Genomic DNA, 19082 nt, shown 5'->3' on the forward strand with positions numbered 1-19082 from the left:
CACCCACTGCCACCCTCAGAGGTGGGGGGTTGTCCCATTAGGGCAGTTTTCCATACAAACCGCCTTCCTGCAGGTAGGACTCCCGTGTCCTGTCACTTTCCTCAGACAGAGCACCCGTCGCTGGCAACTTGGCTAGGGCTTCTTGGAAAAGGAAATGGTCAGACTTTGCGCAAAACCCACAGCCACCCCAACCTCCCGGCCCGAAGCCCCTGCCGCCCCTGAACCAGGCCGGAGCAGGCTCCCTAAGAATTCGCTGTCATCTGCCAAGCCAGAATTTAAAAATAATTATATTAATAATAAATATGTTAAATTACATTTGAAACAATAAATAGAAAAATAAACTGATAAATAAAATGAACAGGTACAAAATGTTTCAAAATTTCAACCAAAAACAATACACTGAGGACAGACGACAGATAAGACAAACGGACGTGAGGGAGGGCGCTGAACGCAATCACGGACCCTCCAGTCTCCACGGCAGCTCCCTCCGGCCTGGTCGCCCCTCCTCTCCCCAGCAGGGAGGCCAGGCCACTCGGTGGCTGATACCTTCAGGGACTCTGGCCAGCGCTGGGAAGCCTCTGACCCCACCTCAGTGCCCTTCTGCAAAGCACCCCAAACCCGGGGGTGTGGGCTCCAGGGACAGGAGCCGAGGCGAGGCCGGACGGGGCGGGCGGACCGAGTCCCTACAGAGGCAGGTCAGTGCTGTTGTGCCGGGTTTTCCGGGCAGTGCCGTCGTCTCGGGGCAGAGCCCTCTGCAGGTTGCACATGGCCACGGTCTTTTTGAGGTCGATCACGGCGTAGGAGTCTGAGCTGCGGGCAGGGGCGACGGTGGACACGGGGGCTCGGGGGGCCGCGGGGTTATGGGGCCCCTTGGGGGGGTCCCCACCCCATCCCTTCAGCTCCACCTGGATGTAGTTGAGCTGCCTGGGAGGCTCGGGGCCCGGCCGGCGGAAATCAAAGTTGAAGACTCTTGGGGAGCCTCGGCGGCGGGTCAGTGGCACAGGGAAGCTGCCGTGGCTGCGGAGGGCAGCCCGGGTGCTGGTGGGCTTCTGCAGTGGGGTCTCGTCCTCCTCACCGTCGGGGAAGCCATTGGAGGAGGGTGTGAGCCCGTCCCTTGAGTCACCGTCATCCCCGACCTCCTCCCCCAGCTGCTGGGCATGACTCTCCCACACCGGGGGCAGGGAGGGCAGGTTCTCATAGTGCAGCAGGGCGGCCCGCCGGTGGGCGAGGCCATTCCAGCCCTGTTCCTCTGGGCTCAGTCTCCAACTGGCCCCTGGCCTCAGCCCCCCGCTGACATTCTCGTAGGTGCACTTGGGCTGGGCCGGGCACTCAGAGGGGCCCTCGTTGTTGTTGTGGTGAGGGGGGTCACGGAGGGAGGGGCACAGGCCCTGGCACTTCACCACCTGCCGCCGAGCAGGGGTGGGGCCCAGCACGAACTTCACCTGGCCTGGCTGCCAGAACGCCTGGGGGTCCCGAGGGTCGGGGCCCCGGGCCTGCGGGGGGAAGGGTGCCTGACCCTCGGGCAGCGGCTGCAGGCAGTGCCGGCTTCTGCGGAGGTCATCCTCACTGGCCGGAGTGTTGACGTAAGTGTGGGACTGGGGGGAGAAAGTCCAGATGAAGCAGGGGGTCCAGGGGCAGGGAGGAGGGAGCGGAGAAGGGACAGGAGGGTGAGAGACCAGAAGCTGGAGCTTTCTCCTCTTCCTCGTCCTCCAAACCTTCCAGAGAAGCTGCCTCCCTTTCTGGGGAAAGGAAGGGACCCTACAGATTTTCTTCCCTCCGTGATCCTTACTGGGAGGAGGTGCCCTATTTCCTGACCTCCATTCCCACCCAGACAACAGGGAGGGGCAGGGCAGCTGATGGCTCACCTGCTCATCGGGAGCAATGAGGGCATGGGTGGACTCCTCCCCAAGTGAGGGGTGTCGAAGGCTGCTTGTTGAGGGGCACTGGGGTGCTGAGAATCTCGGGCCCTCTCCCGGGCATCCAGGGAAGCCATTGGAGAAGCTGGAGATGTTATAGCCTAGAGCTGGGCACAGGGGAGACAAGCCCAGGTGAGAGGGGTCCTTAACCCACCTGCAGCCCTGTGTGTAGCATCCTGGGGCTCCTCTAATTGGAGAGGAGATGCTCCCAGGGCTCCAAAGTAGTTAGCCTTGCTGAACCAGTGGTCCCCCACTATCTGTCATCTTTCTGTTCTTCAAACCCCATCCTTTCCCGCAAAGCTTGGCCTGAACCCTGTAACAGCTCCCCCTCACAGCCTTACCGGAAACACTTAAGGCACACCTTGTCACCACGGGACTGCCCCTTTGCTTCATTGTAGCTCTGCCAGTGAGCTCTCAGGAAGCTCCCTGAAACCAGGGCTGGCTTCCATTCCCTTTTGTCCCCGACACACCAGCCCACGGAGCACGGAACACAGAGCGGTACTCGGCACTCGCTCAGTGATGAACAAGCAGAGATGTGGGAACCTCTCCAGGAAACGGCCCCGGGCGGAGGTGCCTGCACCATCCATCAGGAAAGCTACTGGATTTTGCCATGTATAATGTGCACTCTTTTGCCCAGATTTTTGAAAGAAAAGTAAGGATGTGCATTGTATGTGTGTAGAACCTGAAATACCTTGTGTCTGTTCTTGTGTTTTATAATTGTTACATAAAATTTCTTGTACCATAAAATGTTCAAAAATAAACATCAAAATTCCTTTATAATACAAAAAACCAAGTATCTAAATATAAGTAAATAAATAATTGAATTAAGAAAATTAAAATGATTTTTCCCCTGAAAGTTTGGGCCAAAAACGTAGGTGCACATTATACACGGCACAATGCAGGTACATGGGTAGGACCCAGGGGGTGGAAGGAAGGAGGAAAGAGGCTCCAGACTACCATTTCCATGGAAATCCAGTGTCTTCCTGTCTGCTCCCTGACCATCAGTCGATAAAAGTTCCAGGGCTCCCCAGCCTCAGCTGGAGTCACCTGACTGGCCCAGGTCAGGCCTTACCCATCCGCAAGAGTGGAAGGGTACGTCCTGACGACAGTCGCCGGTCCTGGAAGGCTGATTCACCCAGCCATCCCCCTACCTGCCCACCTGACTCGGGCCTCCAAGACCGGTTGGGGCTTCCTGGGCTTGTACTTACATGTATGTGTGTATGAATGGCCATACCTGCGTGTGTACATGTGTGCGTGAGTGTGTACTGGCGTCGACAGGGGTCTCCTCACCGTTGGGAGGCTGGGGGGCCCGCGGGAGGTCGAGGTCGGCCGGGTGGCTGTTGCGGGTGATGATGACTGGCTCTTCCATCACATTGATGCTGTTGCACTGCATCAGATCCTGAAGGAGGCTGAAGATTTCCTCGGCCCGGGAGCACTTGAATGCAAATATCCCTGAAGCAGGAGAGGAAGAAATGAGGCTGCTCTGACCCTGGGCCCAACTGGGAAGAGCCACAGAGGCTAAACTGAGGCACAGAGCTCAGGAATGTCCCTAAACCCCAGTCCCAGGCCTGCAGGGAAGAGGGGCAGCCCCTCTCCCCTTGAGTACTCTCCCGGCGCACCCTAAAATGGGAGGAAGCGGGCCCAAGCGCCCCGCTCTTGTCCTCCGGCAAGTTGTTTCCATCCTGAGATCTCATACTTCAGCTATATTCCTCTGAGGTCAAATCGTTTCCCTGGGGGTGTATGCGCCACCCCCGTCTCCCTCTGCCTGCTACCCCTTACTCCCCAGAAAAACGAGCTCCGTTCAGGGTACCAGCCCCAGCTCTGTGCCCAGAGCTCTTTGAGGATAGAGGGTCTGTCCTGTTCATTGCTTCTTCACTGGGTACTTTGCTCAGTGATACTAAGCCCAGACCCTGGCCAGAGAGAGAGCCATTGTCCACTGCATACAGGCCCCTGACCCCAAGAAAGAAAGAGTGGGCTGACTAGCTGAAGGACAAATACAGCAAAATAATCATGTGGTTCCTCAGCACAGCCACCTTGTAGGCTCTTAAACTCTGATGCAGGAACTCAAAGGCCCAGGGTCAGCAGGACTGGGCAGAGTTAGCACCTGTGACTCAGGGGACCTGAAGATGCCCTCAGGGTGTGGTGCCAGTCTGGGATTCTGAACCACCCAGGACCAGTGGGGCCCAGGACTCAGGGGAGGCTCCTTGGGGTGTGTGTGGGCACATATTCACAACAAAGACAGATAAAGCTAGGCTGGGGTATGGGACAGCAAACGTGTGCGGGAATGGGCTATGAGGCAGAGAAAAAATGACTACACTGGCAAGCTATTGTACGTCAAGGGCTAAAAAGGCTGGAAAAGTTTGAAGATTTGGGAGAACCCTGTGCTGGGGCCTACGGCAGCCCCTCCAGGATCCTAAGTATGGACCAAACGCCGCCAGAAGCAGGGAAGGCCCTGTCTCCCCCTCTTTGCTCAGCCAGTGTAAACTGCCTCTGCCTCATGAGCTCCAAGGGTCAGAGGCTACAGCGGGGGCAGCTCCCCCAGGCAACACAACCTCGGAGACTGTCTGTTAGCAGCCTCATAAAAGGAGCTCAACCATTTCACCTGCACAGTCCCAGGCCGGGCTCCTTCTGCAGAGCTAGTGGCTGGGTCCCAAAAGAGAAGCCTGTAGCCTTGATCTCATGGCACAACCCACCACTCCCTAACCTCTGGCTGCAGGGAGAAGAGGGGGGAAGGAAGAATATGTCACACTCCGTTGCTCAGAGGTGACTAGGGGAAAAGATGAGCCTCTTGAGGGTTGCTCCATACACGGGGACCGAAGAGACCTACCCAAATCTATCGTTCCCGAGTCACTCAGCCCCGAGGACACCAGAGCCTCCTGCTGGCCTTTCATTACCCATGGGCTCTAGGGTATATGAGCTGGGGGCTCAGAAGAAAGAGTTTTCCTACTCAGGGGGCAACAGGGACCCTTGAAACTGGAGTAACAAAGGGAGGGGAAACCAGCTGCTTTTCCCAAGCAGGCTATGACCTGGGAGCACTAGCTCTTTCACATGGGCTGTGCAATGAATGCCCCACAGACGGACCCAGGCCAGAGCTGCAAAGACAGAAGTGGAAGAGCACTGGCCTGGGAGTCCATTTAGTTCTGCATTAACACTCTGGTGCTCTTGGCCATGACCCTTCCTCCTGCTGGGCAACAGCTGCCTAGTCTGCACCATGATTTCCATTCCTCACACCTGACCCAGGTGCACAAGCCCCTACGTTAGCACCTGGCAGGGGCTGGTACTCACCCTGGCCGGTCTGACACCGGCGACCACTCTCAAAGGAGAAGAGGTTGGAATCATAGCCATAGCGCCGCAGGCAAAGGTATGGCCAGTGGACAGCCTCACGCCGATGCAGGTGAAGCACCAGCTCGCTCTGTGTCAGCTCCATCACCCCAGAGCCCAGCTCCACCCCCTCGTCATCCACGTTCGTCACCTGGAGGTAGGGGACAGAGGGTCAATGATGAGTAACAAGTATGTGTATGGTCCTTGAACCACTGACAGGCCTGCTGATGACGCAGGGCTGGAGCTGGGGAACTGAGGGGCTCACCTGACTCACTGGACTCGACAGAACGCCACATGATTACTTAAGACCCCGAGACAATCAAGCCCCGAAAGAACAAATATATAATGCCTCCACCGCCTCCCCAACTGCAGGATCTCTCTGAGGGCTCCCTCTTGTGGTGAGCAGGAGAAACCTGCGCCCCAACAGGCAGGGAGTCAGGAGGGGGCTCCTCTGCTCTGCCCAGAGGTGGGAGGGACCAGCCCTGCACAGGTCCACAGGTCCACTGAGCCTAGCCTTAGCTTTCCCAAAGCAGGCAGCAGGCACTACTAATGCAGTGATTACCATGTGGTAAGCCCTGTTTTAAATACTGACAGGAGTGAGTTACCTAAAATCACATATTTTGCTACTGTATTACAGCATTTCTTCATTCTTGGTGGTACCAAGAGCTGAACACACGACAGTGGCCTGGGCTCCTGTTCCTCAGGCCACCTCAGAGGGCCTGATCTCAAGAAGTCTTTATGAGCCCTAGCCTGCCATTTCACCTTCTTTTTACTTTATTTATTTTATTTGTTTATTTTTAGACAGAGAGGTAGGGAGGGAGAAAGAGGGAGAGAAACATCAATGTGTGGTTGCCTCTTGCATAGCCCACACTGGGGACCTAGCCCACAACCCAGGCATGTGCCCTGACTAGGAATCGAACTGGTGACCCTTTGGTTCGCAGGCCGGAGCTCAATCCACTGAGCCATACCAGCCAGGGCTCACCCTCTTTTTAGTTATTTGTTTATTTATTTACTTATTTATTTTAGAGGGGTTAGGGAGTCAAAAAGACAGGGAGAGAAACATTGATGTGTGAGAGAAACATCTATTGGTTGCCTCTCGCATGCTCCCAACTGGGGACCTGGCCCACAACCCACGCCTGTGCCCTGACCGGGAATTGAACTGGTGACCCTTCAGTTCACAGGCCACACTGAGCCACACCAGCCAGGCTCATTTCGCCTTCTCTAGAGAGGCTGAGGCAACTCGACAGCTCGAGGCCTGAGATCAGCAGACCATGCTGGAAACTCAGGAGAGGGGGCTATGGGTACCTTGAACTTGGTGGGGTGGTTGTCTGGGATGCTGTCTCTATTCAGGCAGCTGCAGCAGCTCCCCATGGTGTCAGAGCAGCGAGCCCACCCTAGGGAAAAGCATAAGAGATAAGAAAGTCGTCAAGGACAGTTCCACAAAGTCCTGTTCTAGGAAACTCTGGCAGAACAGCCTCATGGTGATCACTTACTCTGCCCAAGGGAATATATGGCACAGTCCCTCTCTCAAGAAATTCCCACTCTCAGCCCTGGGCCAGACACACAGGGATAAACATTAACTCAAGTTAGGATATGTTAAAGATTAATGCTGGCAGGGGTATGGAAAGAGCTTCTCAGGTGTATCATTTGATCTAGACCTTGAGAAGTACATAGGGTTTTAGCTGATGTAATGACAGGAAAGGGAGGCCTGGTCAGCAAGGAAAACATTTTTAAAAAGCAGGGACTCAGAAGTGATTTGCATCAGAAGGAGTTGGGTGCCGGCCTGGGGCCTTGTCCAGATTCAGCAAAGAAATTAATCTGGGAGTCCCGGACACTTCAGCCTGTACTTTTCTCCTTTTCTGCCTCATTCTTCCCGCATCACACAAATCCCCTTTTCCTCCCTCACTACCATCTCCACACCCACCTCAGCTTTACAAGGTGCTACATTACAGTCAAAAGATGCACTCAGAAGACTGAACATTTAAAACAGAGCACACTTCTTATTGCCCTGGCTGGGTGGCTCAGTTGGTTGGAGCGTTATCCCATACACCAAAAGATTGTAGGTTCGACCCCCAGTCAGGGCACATAACTAGGTTTAGGGTTTGATTCCATGTCGGGACACATATGGGAGGCAATCGATGTATATTTCTCACATCCATGTTCCCCTCTCTCTCCCTCTCTCCCTTCTTTTCTCTCTAAAATCAATAAACGTATCCTTTACACGGGTGAGGATTAAAAAAAATAAATAAGTAGAAATACAACAGAGCACACTTTTTATATAACCTTGATTAGGCATTTCCTCATTTTAAAAAAATGCCGGGTTTGCTTTCGGACAAAGGGGAGACATATTCTTGGCTTTCCCCTCCAAGATGATGGCACTTGGACTGCATGTCAGAATAGCAGGACTTGTGCCTAGGATGGAGAGGGTGCTGCCAGGCTTGAGGGGCCTAAGGGAGCAAGCAAACACACGCACTGATTCCAACCAGACGCTAAGGGGTTGCAAGTTGCTTCAAGAAATGGGTCTGTAAGATTACATATCCTTTCGGAACCACCACTGAAGGTATAAAGCCCTTGTTCAAGCCTGCCCTGCACCCTCCATTCCTCCCAACTTGGGAAACTCCAGGAAGTGGCTCCTATACACAGCTCTCACCTCACCCAGGCCATCGGGGAACTGACCATTGGAGGGGCATGGGGAAGGACCCCCACTTTAGTCTCCCTGTTCTTGGTGGGGCATCATGGCAAGCGATCTGCAGAGACGTCACCTGGATCCCTCCGGGACACACCTGGGGTTCACCTAGCAGAGGAGACAGAGACCACAGGCTAGTGGACACATTCCATCCTCACCAACTGTTAATGAGACTGACTTGCTGTCAGTCCATGCCACCTGGATATCTGTTCCAGATCCTAGTGGGACAGAAACGCCAATGAATAAAGCAAGATCAAGGGCAAAAGGACCACAAATTCTGAGCTCGTAAGCCCTGGGACGATACTCCCCTAGCATCAATGGGTTGGAAGTCTGAGGCAGCCCAAGACCTTTTAAGTGGCCTCCAGACCCCACCTGAATCCTGCTACAACCAACATCAAAACCACCACCTCACCTTTGCAGAGAACTTTACAAAGAGGTTTCTCAAGAAGACACTGTGATGGACTGGAAAAAGTGCTAGCTTAAGATTCAGAAACTAATCCTGTAGTCTGTTTTGTTGCTACTAAGTACTCAGGAGACTGCCAAGTCAACCGCCTTACCACCACCCACAACACCCGCCCCAAGGCCTTAGTTTTTAAGGGAAATATCTGTAAACTGTGGAGCTTTGCACCTTAACCTCTAGAGGTAAGTATGTGGACAAACCTCACGAAAATGTTCCCTTTTCAGGACAATCTCACATTTGGAAGCTTTTTTAGATTTTGTCTTCTCCGAGCTTTGAAAGACCTAAAATTTTAACACAAATGCTAACAATAAACCAAAGCTTCAGTGATCTAGAGCCAGGCAGACTAACTGACAGGCCAGGCAGACAAACTGACAGGCCAGACTCTTGAGATCCCATCTCCTCTCTGGAAAAACACTATCATTTCCCAGGGCCCCTTGTGCTCTGCATCCTTGGAAAACTTCCCAGGTGAAAGGACCCCCATCCTCTTGGTCTGGCTTTTTCCCACCGTGAAAGGTGGAAGCAGGCTGAGTGAGGTGTGCACTGGGTAAGGCCGAGCGGCTGGGAAAATACTGGAGCTTGAGCCCGCATCCAACAAGGAGTCTGGGGGTGAACCAAGAACCAACTACAGGGAGGAGGGCATTGCACCTTTTCCTGTCCCCTTCCCTCTAAGATCATCAGGACATGTCACGACAGCCAAATGAGAGGGATTACACTGGATGAGAAGAGGGCTCTGGCCTGGGATAGGTTTGGATTGGGGGCAGGAGTTAAGAGGTTATGAGTACTCAAAATGTATGAGAGGGCTGGGGAAACGTGGGCAGTTTTTTGGATTTGAATATGGTGCAAGGAGAATGGGGAGAGGGTATGGCGAATCAGAGGAATTTCAGGGCGATGGAAGCATTTTCGGGCATCCAGGAGAGAATGTGGCTCTGTGGGCATATCGCAAATTCACAGGAGTGAGGGGTTCTGAGGGCAACAGGACGTGCGAAGGTGTGACGGGGGTGGGGGTGGGGTGGTTCTGAAGAGGGAGAGGCATTTAGGTTGCGGGGCTGTCAGGGAGATTTCTAGACATTGAGAAAGAATGGGGGAGTTCGGGTCAGCGCGTTGTCCCCGGATCCCAGCCCCCAGCCCCGGGGCTCCACCACCTGCCCCGCCCGCCCGGGGTTTCCGCAGATGGGAGCGAAGACTGCAGCGCGGCGCGGTGCGGCCTCTGTGGAGCCGCCTCGTCCCCGCCCCGCCGCACCCCACTCACATCGCCCCGCGGCCCGGGCGGCGCCGGGCCCCGCTCCCGGGTCCCGCTGCAGCAGCCGCCGGCCGCAGGGAGCTAAGATCTCCCTGCCCCGCCCCGCAGCCACGGGGTCGGAGGTTACCGGCAGCACCAACGAGACGCTGCGGGCGGGCGGACCCGCTAGGGGCGACCGGCGCGTATCCTAGAAGGTCCCTTTGGAGGACTTTGCAGTCGGGAGCAGGGAGCATGTGCACACGCCAGAGGGCGCTACTGGCCAGCAGCTGAGCGCTCGGGGCAAGGGGGCGGAGCCTGGGGCGGGAGCAGGGGCGGGACTGAGGGGACCAGAAGTGGGACTAGAGATTTCCACTCCCGGAGCAGAAAGGGACATGGAATGGAGAGAGAAACACAAGAGATGGGGGAAGGGTCTAAAGGGGTGGAAGAGAAAAGGGCGGTACGAGAGGCTAAGGAAAGGGAAGAGGCAGAGGGCCTCCTGGGGTGAACGGGGAGGGAACATGGAGGGGTGGGATACAGAGAGGGGCGGGACACAGAGAGGGGCGGGACTAGGAGACCAGAGGGAGGGGTTGTTGGGGGACCTGCGTGCTTGGAAAGGCATTCTGTTCCGCGAGTGTCAGAGGACCGGTCAGAGGACCGGTTATAACCGAGGCTCCTGGGTGTCCGCTCAGCCCCCGAAAGGGCGCCATTCCGACACTGAGCCCAGAGCAGTGCGGGACAGTGGAGCCTGCACACTTTTCACCGTGGGATCCCACAAAGGCTTTCCTGAGTCTGCAGCCCGGGCCCCTCCTGGGGCCGTCCAGCTCTACCAGCCCTTCGAGGGCGTGGGAGAGGAAGGGCCGCGCTCCCGGGGCGGGCGGAGGCGGGCGCTGGGCCTCGGGGTGGGGACTGAGTGAGGGGCACCACGGCGCAGTCAGTCCAGAACGGCCCAGACACCAGCGCGCGGCGACGGTGAGAACCCAGCGGAGTCCCGTCCGCTTCTCTGAACTTCCAGCAGCCAGAGTGGGAACTCCAGCCGGCTCAACACTACACTACGCCCCGCCTCCAAGGGGGGCCCCTGCGAAGTCCAAGAAAAAAAATTGGGGAATCTACCCAGAGGGTACTTGGCTGGAACGGACACCTCTCCACTGCTCTGTCTCACTGTCGGGGAAAACTTCCCAGCTCAGGCTTTGCCCTTTAGGGCAGGGGTGGGTCGGGAAGGTTGAACTCCGTGAGCCTGGTTACACCCGCGCGCAGGCAAGAGAGGGGTTCAGCCTTGCTCCTTGTCTCAGGGGACCGGGGCGGGGGTTGGGGGGGGGGGCGGATTCTGGAAGGAATCAGCATGTTAGAAAGGCGGGATCCAGGGCTAAGCAAAGGTGGAGTCAGGCCGCCTTTGTGGACGATGAAAGGGTGAGGGGCAAGGTTTTTGAGCATTGTTTCTGTGTGGGACAATTTCAGGCAAACTAGAACTAACCTGGAAGAGATGGTACAAGTCCCCTCCTGGGGCCCCAGGTGTTCCCCCTCTTCTTGTGACCTCTTCCCCCATGCACCTCTTGCTGCCTGGAGCAGGGGTGTTGCTGTTCCAGGAAGTGGCTACTTCTGGCCCTGAGTGTGAATGGCCCATCCTGGCTGCCTTCCACAGGAAACCTGACCTGACGGACCGAGCAGGAAGGAAACAGGTGGGTGTGGGGCCAGGAAGCAGGCAAGGGTGGCACAGGACATCTGAAGGGGGTGCTGAGTGGGGCTGTGGGTTGAGAAACAGTGTAACTATTAGAGTCCAAACCCTGTTCCCACCCCCAAATCCGGGTCTTGTAGAGGCCAAGGATTTGTGATGCCCTCCTGTGCCCTGCTGCCAGTCAGAATCCATCCCAGCTCTCGGGGGACAACCTTTTCCTAAAGCTCCCCTTAGCCCTCCAATGTGACCCTGGGCAAGGTAATTAACCTCAGTTTGTTTCAACCAGAAAATGGGATAACAGAAACTACCTCATGGGATTGTTGTGAGGATGGATTATATCATGTAAAATTCTGGAATTGCCTGGCACAGAGTAATCAGAAAAGTTTTCTCCAGTTATTTTTCTTCCTAGTATGCTGTGTCTACCTGCCCGGACCTCTAGCCCCATTCTGCCTGGTTTCATCTCTGTCTTACCTACTAGACTAGGAGCTCCTTGTGGGCAGGGCTCATTCCTTTTCTACTTCAGTAGTCATCCCTACCCTCAAGACACTGGTCATACCAGGGCTTGCCCAGAGGAGGGATGAAGATACACTTAGAATTGAAGTCGCTGAAGTCGCTGCTGTAGATAGAAGATGGAAACAAGGTTTTCCTCTGTCCTGGCGGAGCTTATGGACCAGATGAGCTGAGGGAGACACAAGGAGCAAAGAGAAAACTATGTGCTAAACCTTGGGACACTAATTGCACTTACTTCTGGAGCTCAGGGAAAGGAGAATAGTTATGGACCAGAGAGGCTGAGAAGGGCTTCTGGTGAAGTGGTCCCTTCACCGGGCTCAAGCCTACAGCTTGAAATCTGGGGCCTGTGGAGGGGGCGGGGAGGAAGCAGACTCACTGGCCTCATAAACACACAATGAGGAATGGTGAGCGTGAAGGCTAGGGAGGTGGGGAAGAAGGGACCGGTATACCCAAAGGCTCATGGGAAAGGCAAAATGCCCTCCTCCTTCCTCCATTCCAATCTTGGGAGACCCCAGAGCTTGAGTTTCAGAAACTCTGGAGCCAAAAGGCCTGGCCTCAACATCTGGCTCTGCCACTTACTAGTGGTATGACCTTTAGCATACCATATATGCTCACCCAGCCTCAGTTTGGCTATCTGTAAAATGGAGACAAAAAATGCCACCTAACTTAACTCACTTGGTTATTGAATGAGATAATGTCTGTAGAGCACTTAGTGCTGCTTAGTAGCACATTGTAAGGATCAAATAAATGGGAGATGTTCTTGTTATTTTCTGGGCAGACTGTGCCACCAATGTCGGTGCTGAACTCTGGTTGGTCCTACCAAGGGGAGAGCTGCCCCGCTCAGGAGCCAAGTCTGCCAGTGAACCTAGACGGTGACCCAGGCCGCCTGCCGGAGGGGGACCCTGAGGAGGCCTCTGCTCAGGTAGTAGGAGCCCTACCTTTTCTTCTGAGCTCAACATGCCCCCCGCTTTGGGCCACCTCCCATTTGCACTAGCTGGGAGGAGTGAGCCTTCTAGCCCAGCCTCTTGTGGCCCTTATCTCCTCACAGGAGTCCATTTCTACAGCGCCCTCAGGACGTGAGGGTTTGACTTTAAATGTGTTCACATAAATACATGTGACCTCTCCTGGGGGTCTGTGTTGCCTCAGCAGACCTGAGGGGCTCAGCACTGAGTGCAGGAGGTGATTTCGAGGGTAAGAGGCAAAGCTGTTTTGGGCTGTGAGGCCTCCCTAACATCCACCAATTAGACCACAAATGCAGGGGTGGATCAGCTGTCCTAGTGATCTTGAAGTTGATTGTCTAATGGGGGGCGGTGCTTAGATGTTCCAGATTGGAGAGGAGGTGGCAATGAGAAAGAAAGGAAAGAGGGGGAAAGAAGGAGAACCTAGCTCCACTCCCCATCCCCTGCCGTGTCTCCTCAGCATCCTGCCGGTCCACGCCGGGGGCTCCCTGACCTGGACACCAACCCAGCTGCCAACTGGCTCGGGCTCCCGACGCTCCTGCGGCAGCTCCCTCCACAGGACAGCAATGTGGGTCTCGCTCTCCCCAGTCACCCTCTCTTTACGTACTGTTGAAGAACTTTGGTCCAGAAGTCAGGGAACACGGATTTAAGGCCTAGCTGTGCCACCGATTGCGGGAAGTCAGTCCCATTCCCCCACCCCAGCCTGAATTTTCACATCTACATAATGGGTACACTTATCTGCCCAGTGGCTGTGCCGCCTGCCACAGCGCTTGACTGAAGAGCAAATGAGAAAATGGACATGAACGATTTTTGAAACAAATAATGGAATGTACAAATGTAGGGAGTATGGTCAAGTATTTATTGAGGCCCTATGTGTTCCTAGTCTAAATAAAGACTTATAATTCAGCTGGGAAGATGAGGCAGGAAAATATGGAATAAATAGGGAAAACACCATGGGAAGTGATATTGAACTACAGCTCATTGGGAGAAGGACCCAAATACATGGTGACAGGGCTAAATGCAATGTGGATGGTGTCAGGAATGATGACCCTTCCTAGGTGGGATGGGGGGAGTAGGACTGAGGAGGATTTACTGGCACTGTTGTCCTCTTTCCCTTTCCATCTCCATACCCTTCTATGCTGTGATTGCCTGCACCTCCCTGGGGTTCTACAACCTTCCTTTGATTCAGCCCCTAAGCCTCCTCTCCACTCAGACTTCAATCTTGCCTGCTGGGACTCTCCCTGGTTCTCCATTTCTGCAGGAACAATACTGCCTGGCCCTTGGTGAGGAGGAGCTGGCTGAGCTGCGGCTCTTTCGTGCCCAGCGGAGGCGGGAGGCCCTGGGACAGGGGGTGGCGTATCTGGTACCTCCCAAGCTCAAAGAATGCACCTGTGAGAAGGTATGTAGTACCCTTGCCCCAATACTCCCCTTCCTCCACTCTTTGCCCTCTCAGTACTGCAGAAGGAGCTAGATTCTGAGACTCTAGTTGGCAAAAGGGGGGTTGGGGATTGATCGTTTGGCAAACCTTAAGAAAAAAGGAAACCAAGTTTGGAGGTTCCTAATGAGCCTGCAGGGGAGGTGGGTTGGGACCCAAAAGCCAAGGGGGAAGCTAGGAGGGTGGGTGCAGCTTCTGACCAGCCAGCGCCCCCGCTTGGCAGTGCAGGGAGACGCTGAGGCCGGGGGAATATGGAGTGTTTGCAGCCCTGGCAGGAGAGCGGCACTGCTGGCACCGGGCTTGTTTTGCCTGCCAGGCCTGTGGCCAGGCCCTGATAAACTTCATCTACTTCTACCACGATGGGCATCTCTACTGCGGCCGTCATCACGCTGAGCTGCTGAGGCCACGCTGCCCCGCTTGTGACCAGGTACAGCTCTGAGTGAGTGGAGGGTCTGTTCAGGGTCCAACTCCGCAGAACGTAAGGGAACACCTCTCCCGGTATCAGGGAGTGCAGTGGAGAGAACAAGGCACTAGCCTGGGACATTTGGTTCCTGTTGCTCTGGCTTGAGTTCTGAGCAAGTGGGACCTTTGCCCCCCCCCCCCCCCCCCCCCCCGCAAGTAGACTCCCCCATATTGTCTGGGACCGAGAGAATTTCTCTGGAGCAGGGACTCTTGGACAGACATTCCCATCAGTATACTGGGTGTCCAGTGCTGTGCCTGGTCATGAGAGGAACTGCCTTAATATCAGCAGTGAGGAACCCTGTGTTGGGAGTCCAGGCGACTGGGTCGCACTTTAGGTCGTGCGTGCCACCAGCTAGCTAGGGGAATCCTGGCTAAGCCAATCAGCCCTCCCTGCGTCAGAGAGTGGTTCAGTTGATCAAATGGGAATGTCCATAGCCGTGCTTTAGCGCTAACTAGCTATAAGGCGTGGTTATTGGATGAATGAATGAGTGAGTAAATGAATGAGCCATTCCCCTCTCCCTCTCCCAGCTGATCTTCTCCCGGCGCTGCACTGAGGCAGAGGGACAGCGCTGGCACGAGAACCACTTCTGCTGCCAAGACTGCGCTGGGCCCTTGGGCGGAGGACGTTATGCCCTGCAGGGGGGCGGCCCGTGCTGCCCCAGCTGCTTTAGGAGTCGGTATTCGGATGTCGGCTCCAGCCCGGCCGCGACACTAGAAGGAAGGCCGTCCCTTGGTAAGGGAGGAAGAAGGTGCAGATCAAGGGGAAGAGGGCAGCGTCTTGGGCTGGGCAGAGGAGAGAGTTCTCCCAGGCTGGAACCCTCGCCCCCGTCCCACGCCGTCCCGTCCCTCCAGCAGCGCCCCCCCCCCTCCGTCCGCCAACCGCATGCCCCAGACCCGAGCCTCGGGGCCCGCAGCTCTCACCGCGCATCCCTCGCCGGAGCGCTTCAAGGGCCTCCGGAGCCCACCCTGCGCCGCGGTAGAGGCTGCGGCGCGGGACTAGCTCCTGGACTGGGGACGCGGCCGCCCCCTGGTGGGCGGAGGCGGGGAGGGGCGGAGAGCCCTGGAGAGGACTCACGGCGGCAGCGGCGGCGGTGCGCACAGCTCAGGGGCGGGGCGGGAGACTGGGCCTAGCTACCTAGGGCCGCCCCGCCCGGGTCTGGGCGTAGATTCGGGGCTCTGAGATAGGCGTGTCTGACCCCGCCAGGATCAGGGGAGGCGGGGCTCGGCAGAATAGAAGGAGGGAACAATGACCCACTACACTTCGCGACCACCATCTCCGGAGCAGCCCTCAATGCTGTCGCCAGCTCCAGTCCGGAAATTCAGAGGGTGCTGCTTGGAACCAGCCCGGAGCAGGAATGCCGAGCAGGGGACAAGGCTGAGGCACCCAAAGGGGGAGAGCAGGGCCCCCTAGAGACGCCCGCTGATCCCAAGGAGGACGCCCCCTGCCCCACCTGTTCCTCTTCCTCTGACTCAGAACCCGAAGGCTTTTTCTTTGGCCAGCGCCTTCCCCTGCCCTGCAAGACCCCCAGAAACCTGCAAGCTGAGGGCAGTGACACCTCCAGGAAGCACTGCACCATTTGCTAGTTGCGCGGCCCGGAGAAGGGGGAGTCAGGGGAGGGATGATCTGTAAGGCTTTAGACGCAGACTCTTCTCCCCGATAAAAATCCTCAACTGAGTGCAAATAGGGACACGCCTGGTAAAGGGGGCGAGATGACAAACTTGAGTACTCCCTCTTCAGCCTGCGCATTCTGTGACTTTTCACGGAGACTTTCCTTGGGGAACCCCATTCTCCAAAGTTACGCAGCCACTGCCGAGCTAGCTCGTATTCCGACACGACTGGCTAGGACGGCTCGATCCCCAGCATCCTCCTCCGGAGCCAATGAAATGATCACTCAGAAACCACGTGTGATGTGAGCGGCTTGACGAGCCGAAGGCCTGCAGAGTGCCGGAGGTGGAACCGGACTAGGGACGGTAGAACCCGGCATCGCCCCTCTTGCAGAGTTCGTGGGCGCTCGGCCCTGGAGTGATAACTATTACGCGGACGACCCACTCCGCTCTAGCTACGGCGCCCTCTGCTGCCAGTAGCAGGCCAAAGGGCTAGGCCGGAAATTGCGTCATCCGCTTGCGCCGACACGTTTGCGTCAGAGGCCTTACAGAGCGCTCAGGGCATGCTATGGCTTCCAGTGGGGTCAGTGTAAATGCTGGCGGCTCGGCAAATGAAGTTTCCGAAATTCCAGACAACGTGGGGGATTGGCTTCGGGGCGTCTACCGCTTCGCCACCGATAGGAATGACTTCCGGAGGTAAGCGAGCCCCGGAGCCTGGTCCCTCCCTACCCCTCAGCGCCCGTTTACGTAACTTGCCGCATTTTCCTTCGCCCAGGCGGGCGCTTGCGGGTTTTTAAAACTGCCAACTTCTAGGCCTCTTAGTGGTTTTGGCCGTGGCTTACTGAGGTCCTTGACCGGGAGAGTTCCCGTGCGGCAGAACTCAGTTACCTGGCTTAGATCTAGAGAATTTCACCCTGACGGGAGGGGAACTGGAAGAGGCGCCAACACATAAACAGGCTTTTCGGCCTTGGACGAGTGCTAAATTGGCGTTTGCATTTGACCCAGCTCTTGCCTTAGGTTTTTCCAGGGGGGTGGTGGGAAGCCTTTTTTCTCTAAGCGACTCAATGACCACAAGGTTAATAGAATACATTCTTTTTCTAGGAACTTGATCCTAAACTTGGGACTTTTCGCTGCGGGAGTTTGGCTGGCTAGGAACTTGAGTGACATTGACCTAATGGCACCTCAGCCAGGGGTGTAGCCAAATAGGTAAGCACTTGACCACTGTTCGGTGTGCTACAAGGGTCCTAAAGGCTGGGAGGAGAAGTAACTTCATCAGCTATTCACAAAATACAGGAAAGAGACTTGATGTAAAGCCTTGGGCAATATCTTCTTAGTTAAACGTGTTCCCATATGTTAGAAGGGATTTCAGTCTACCAATTTCCCTCCAGTGCTTTTAGATTTCTAATGCCACCTGTCGCCCTGTCATCTGATTGCAGACACATGGAACCCATGCTGTACTTGAACCTTCCAAGCACAGAGCCTCCAGCCTGTGACCATCACAAGACTTGGCCCGATGGCAGCTGAAGTGTGATTCAGAGGGGTACCTTCCCTGCATGATTTCTTTCTTTGCTGAGTCTACTCAGAACTCCATTGTCTGGTCAGCAGTCATGCTTCAGCTCAAGTGTTGTCCTCTGTTTTATAAAGTTCTGCACATAGTTCCTAAGTTTCCACAGGGGGTGATTTTTGCTTGTCTTGAGGAATAACCTGATGGCATTTTAACAGTTACTCGAAATAAAGACTACACACAAAGCCATTTTTTTATTCTTTTAATAAGAAACTTCAGTTTACAAAAACAAGGTGTAAAAAGTTGATTTACAAAAATCATAAAAACATGATTTATATTTCACACTCAAAAGAGACAGGAACAAGCCCCAAACATGGATTGTGACAGAGGTGGTTTGCTTCATATTAAATGGAAAAAAAAGCAATGGAAACTGTAGCCACCGTACATCGATGTTGACATAGGGTGAAGCTTACTGAGGAATGTCCATTTTTGAGCTTATTAGGGGAAGAAGCCATTTGGTGTTGCATAGCATGTGAGTGCGCCAGGTGGGTTTTCCAGGCACCAGGGAGGCATTGTTGCTGTAACAGAATGGCAGAAAGAGGACAGTGATGAGCAGGTGGCAGGCAAAGTGTTAAGTGAGCCTGGGTGATGGGCACAAAAATGAGCAACTGTCTGCCTGAGAAAACAGCTTCCTTCACAAGGAAATATTTTCTGACCCTGAAATTCATGGTAGTGCCACTGTCCCGGAGTTGGGGGTTCTTTGGGAATGGAATATGTAGTGAACTGGCCTGGAAACACTCATGTAAGAGAGATGTGGAAATAGGTTGCCTTTGGCAACTCTTTTCATAGTTAATTTATTCTAGTAGGCATTTTAAAAAATACTGCTTTTTTGTGCCAAGTCTCTTATGGAGCTGGTATGGATTTAAGGGACATGAATTGGAAAGGAGGGTCAGTATAAATGTGCCATAGTGGCCTAATTGTCATAGTTGACAGATGTTGTCTCTAGCAGTCTGTTCTCTAAAGATAAACAGAACAAAACAGTCCTCCTTGACTCTGCTGGCATAAGCCTCATTAAGAAAGCTGTTTGAGAGCTAGATTTTAAATATATTTTCTTTTAAAAAGCACCATTCAAACCAAGGGGTCACCAGTTCAATTCAAAGTCAGGGCACATGCCTGGGTTGCAGGCCAGGTCCCGGGTAGGGGGTGCATGAGAGGCAACCACACATTGATGTTTCTCTCCCTCTTTCTCCTTCCCTTCTCCTCAAAAAACAAAAACAAAAACAAAAAACCCCGCCATTCTCTTGTATTAATCAGGTAGGTCCCCATCTGTTAG

General features: G+C 54.7%; 3 protein-coding genes across 7 annotated transcripts; 2 read left to right on the top strand and 1 right to left on the bottom strand.

Moving 5' to 3' along the window:
* Positions 1 to 336: 336 nt before the first annotated feature.
* FRS3 (fibroblast growth factor receptor substrate 3) lies at positions 337 to 12079 on the bottom strand. 5 transcript variants are annotated; one of them, XM_036025045.1, is made up of 7 exons: positions 11746 to 12079; positions 7888 to 8031; positions 6543 to 6631; positions 5202 to 5388; positions 3207 to 3368; positions 1866 to 2023; positions 337 to 1595 (listed from the first exon to the last, which is right to left on the bottom strand). In XM_036025045.1, exons 3-7 carry the CDS (start codon positions 6606 to 6608, stop codon positions 684 to 686), a joined length of 1485 nt encoding a protein of 494 aa, XP_035880938.1. In that variant the 5' UTR covers positions 6609 to 6631; positions 7888 to 8031; positions 11746 to 12079; the 3' UTR covers positions 337 to 683. The 5 variants fall into 5 exon arrangements, with proteins under 5 accessions (XP_035880938.1, XP_035880937.1, XP_028366657.1 ...); XM_036025044.1 differs by lacking the exon at positions 11746 to 12079 and adding an exon at positions 9633 to 9870 and having other exon boundaries at positions 7914 to 8031; XM_028510856.2 differs by lacking the exon at positions 11746 to 12079 and adding an exon at positions 9633 to 9870.
* Positions 10210 to 17994, top strand: PRICKLE4 (prickle planar cell polarity protein 4). Its single transcript, XM_036025056.1, is given in 9 exon segments — positions 10210 to 11196; positions 11198 to 11278; positions 12563 to 12706; positions 13204 to 13311; positions 14005 to 14142; positions 14402 to 14605; positions 15169 to 15373; positions 15851 to 16941; positions 17682 to 17994. Coding segments are annotated over 8 exon segments (1368 nt in total). The 5' UTR covers positions 10210 to 11082; the 3' UTR covers positions 16225 to 16941; positions 17682 to 17994.
* On the top strand, positions 16763 to 17994 carry TOMM6 (translocase of outer mitochondrial membrane 6). The gene is made up of 3 exons (XM_028508973.2): positions 16763 to 16941; positions 17347 to 17451; positions 17682 to 17994. The coding sequence occupies exons 1-2, from the start codon at positions 16814 to 16816 to the stop codon at positions 17441 to 17443; spliced, it is 225 nt and encodes a 74-aa protein (XP_028364774.1). The 5' UTR covers positions 16763 to 16813; the 3' UTR covers positions 17444 to 17451; positions 17682 to 17994.
* Positions 17995 to 19082: the final 1088 nt, after the last annotated feature.

This window comes from Phyllostomus discolor, chromosome 4 (assembly GCF_004126475.2).
Source record: "Phyllostomus discolor isolate MPI-MPIP mPhyDis1 chromosome 4, mPhyDis1.pri.v3, whole genome shotgun sequence".
Taxonomy (NCBI): Eukaryota; Metazoa; Chordata; class Mammalia; order Chiroptera; family Phyllostomidae; genus Phyllostomus; species Phyllostomus discolor.

What these genes read in the sequence shown, in the direction of transcription:
- FRS3 (XM_036025045.1), bottom strand. Translation starts at nt 6,608, where the DNA reads ATGGGGAGCTGCTGCAGCTGCCTGAATAGAGACAGCATCCCAGACAAC. An exon ending in GGCCCCCCAGCCTCCCAACG is followed by an intron (nt 2,024 to 3,206) that starts GTGAGGAGACCC and finishes CCCTGTGCCCAG; the next exon opens with CTCTAGGCTATAACATCTCC. An exon ending in TCATTGCTCCCGATGAGCAG is followed by an intron (nt 1,596 to 1,865) that starts GTGAGCCATCAG and finishes TTCTCCCCCCAG; the next exon opens with TCCCACACTTACGTCAACAC.
- TOMM6 (XM_028508973.2), top strand. Translation starts at nt 16,814, where the DNA reads ATGGCTTCCAGTGGGGTCAGTGTAAATGCTGGCGGCTCGGCAAATGAA. An exon ending in GATAGGAATGACTTCCGGAG is followed by an intron (nt 16,942 to 17,346) that starts GTAAGCGAGCCC and finishes TTCTTTTTCTAG; the next exon opens with GAACTTGATCCTAAACTTGG.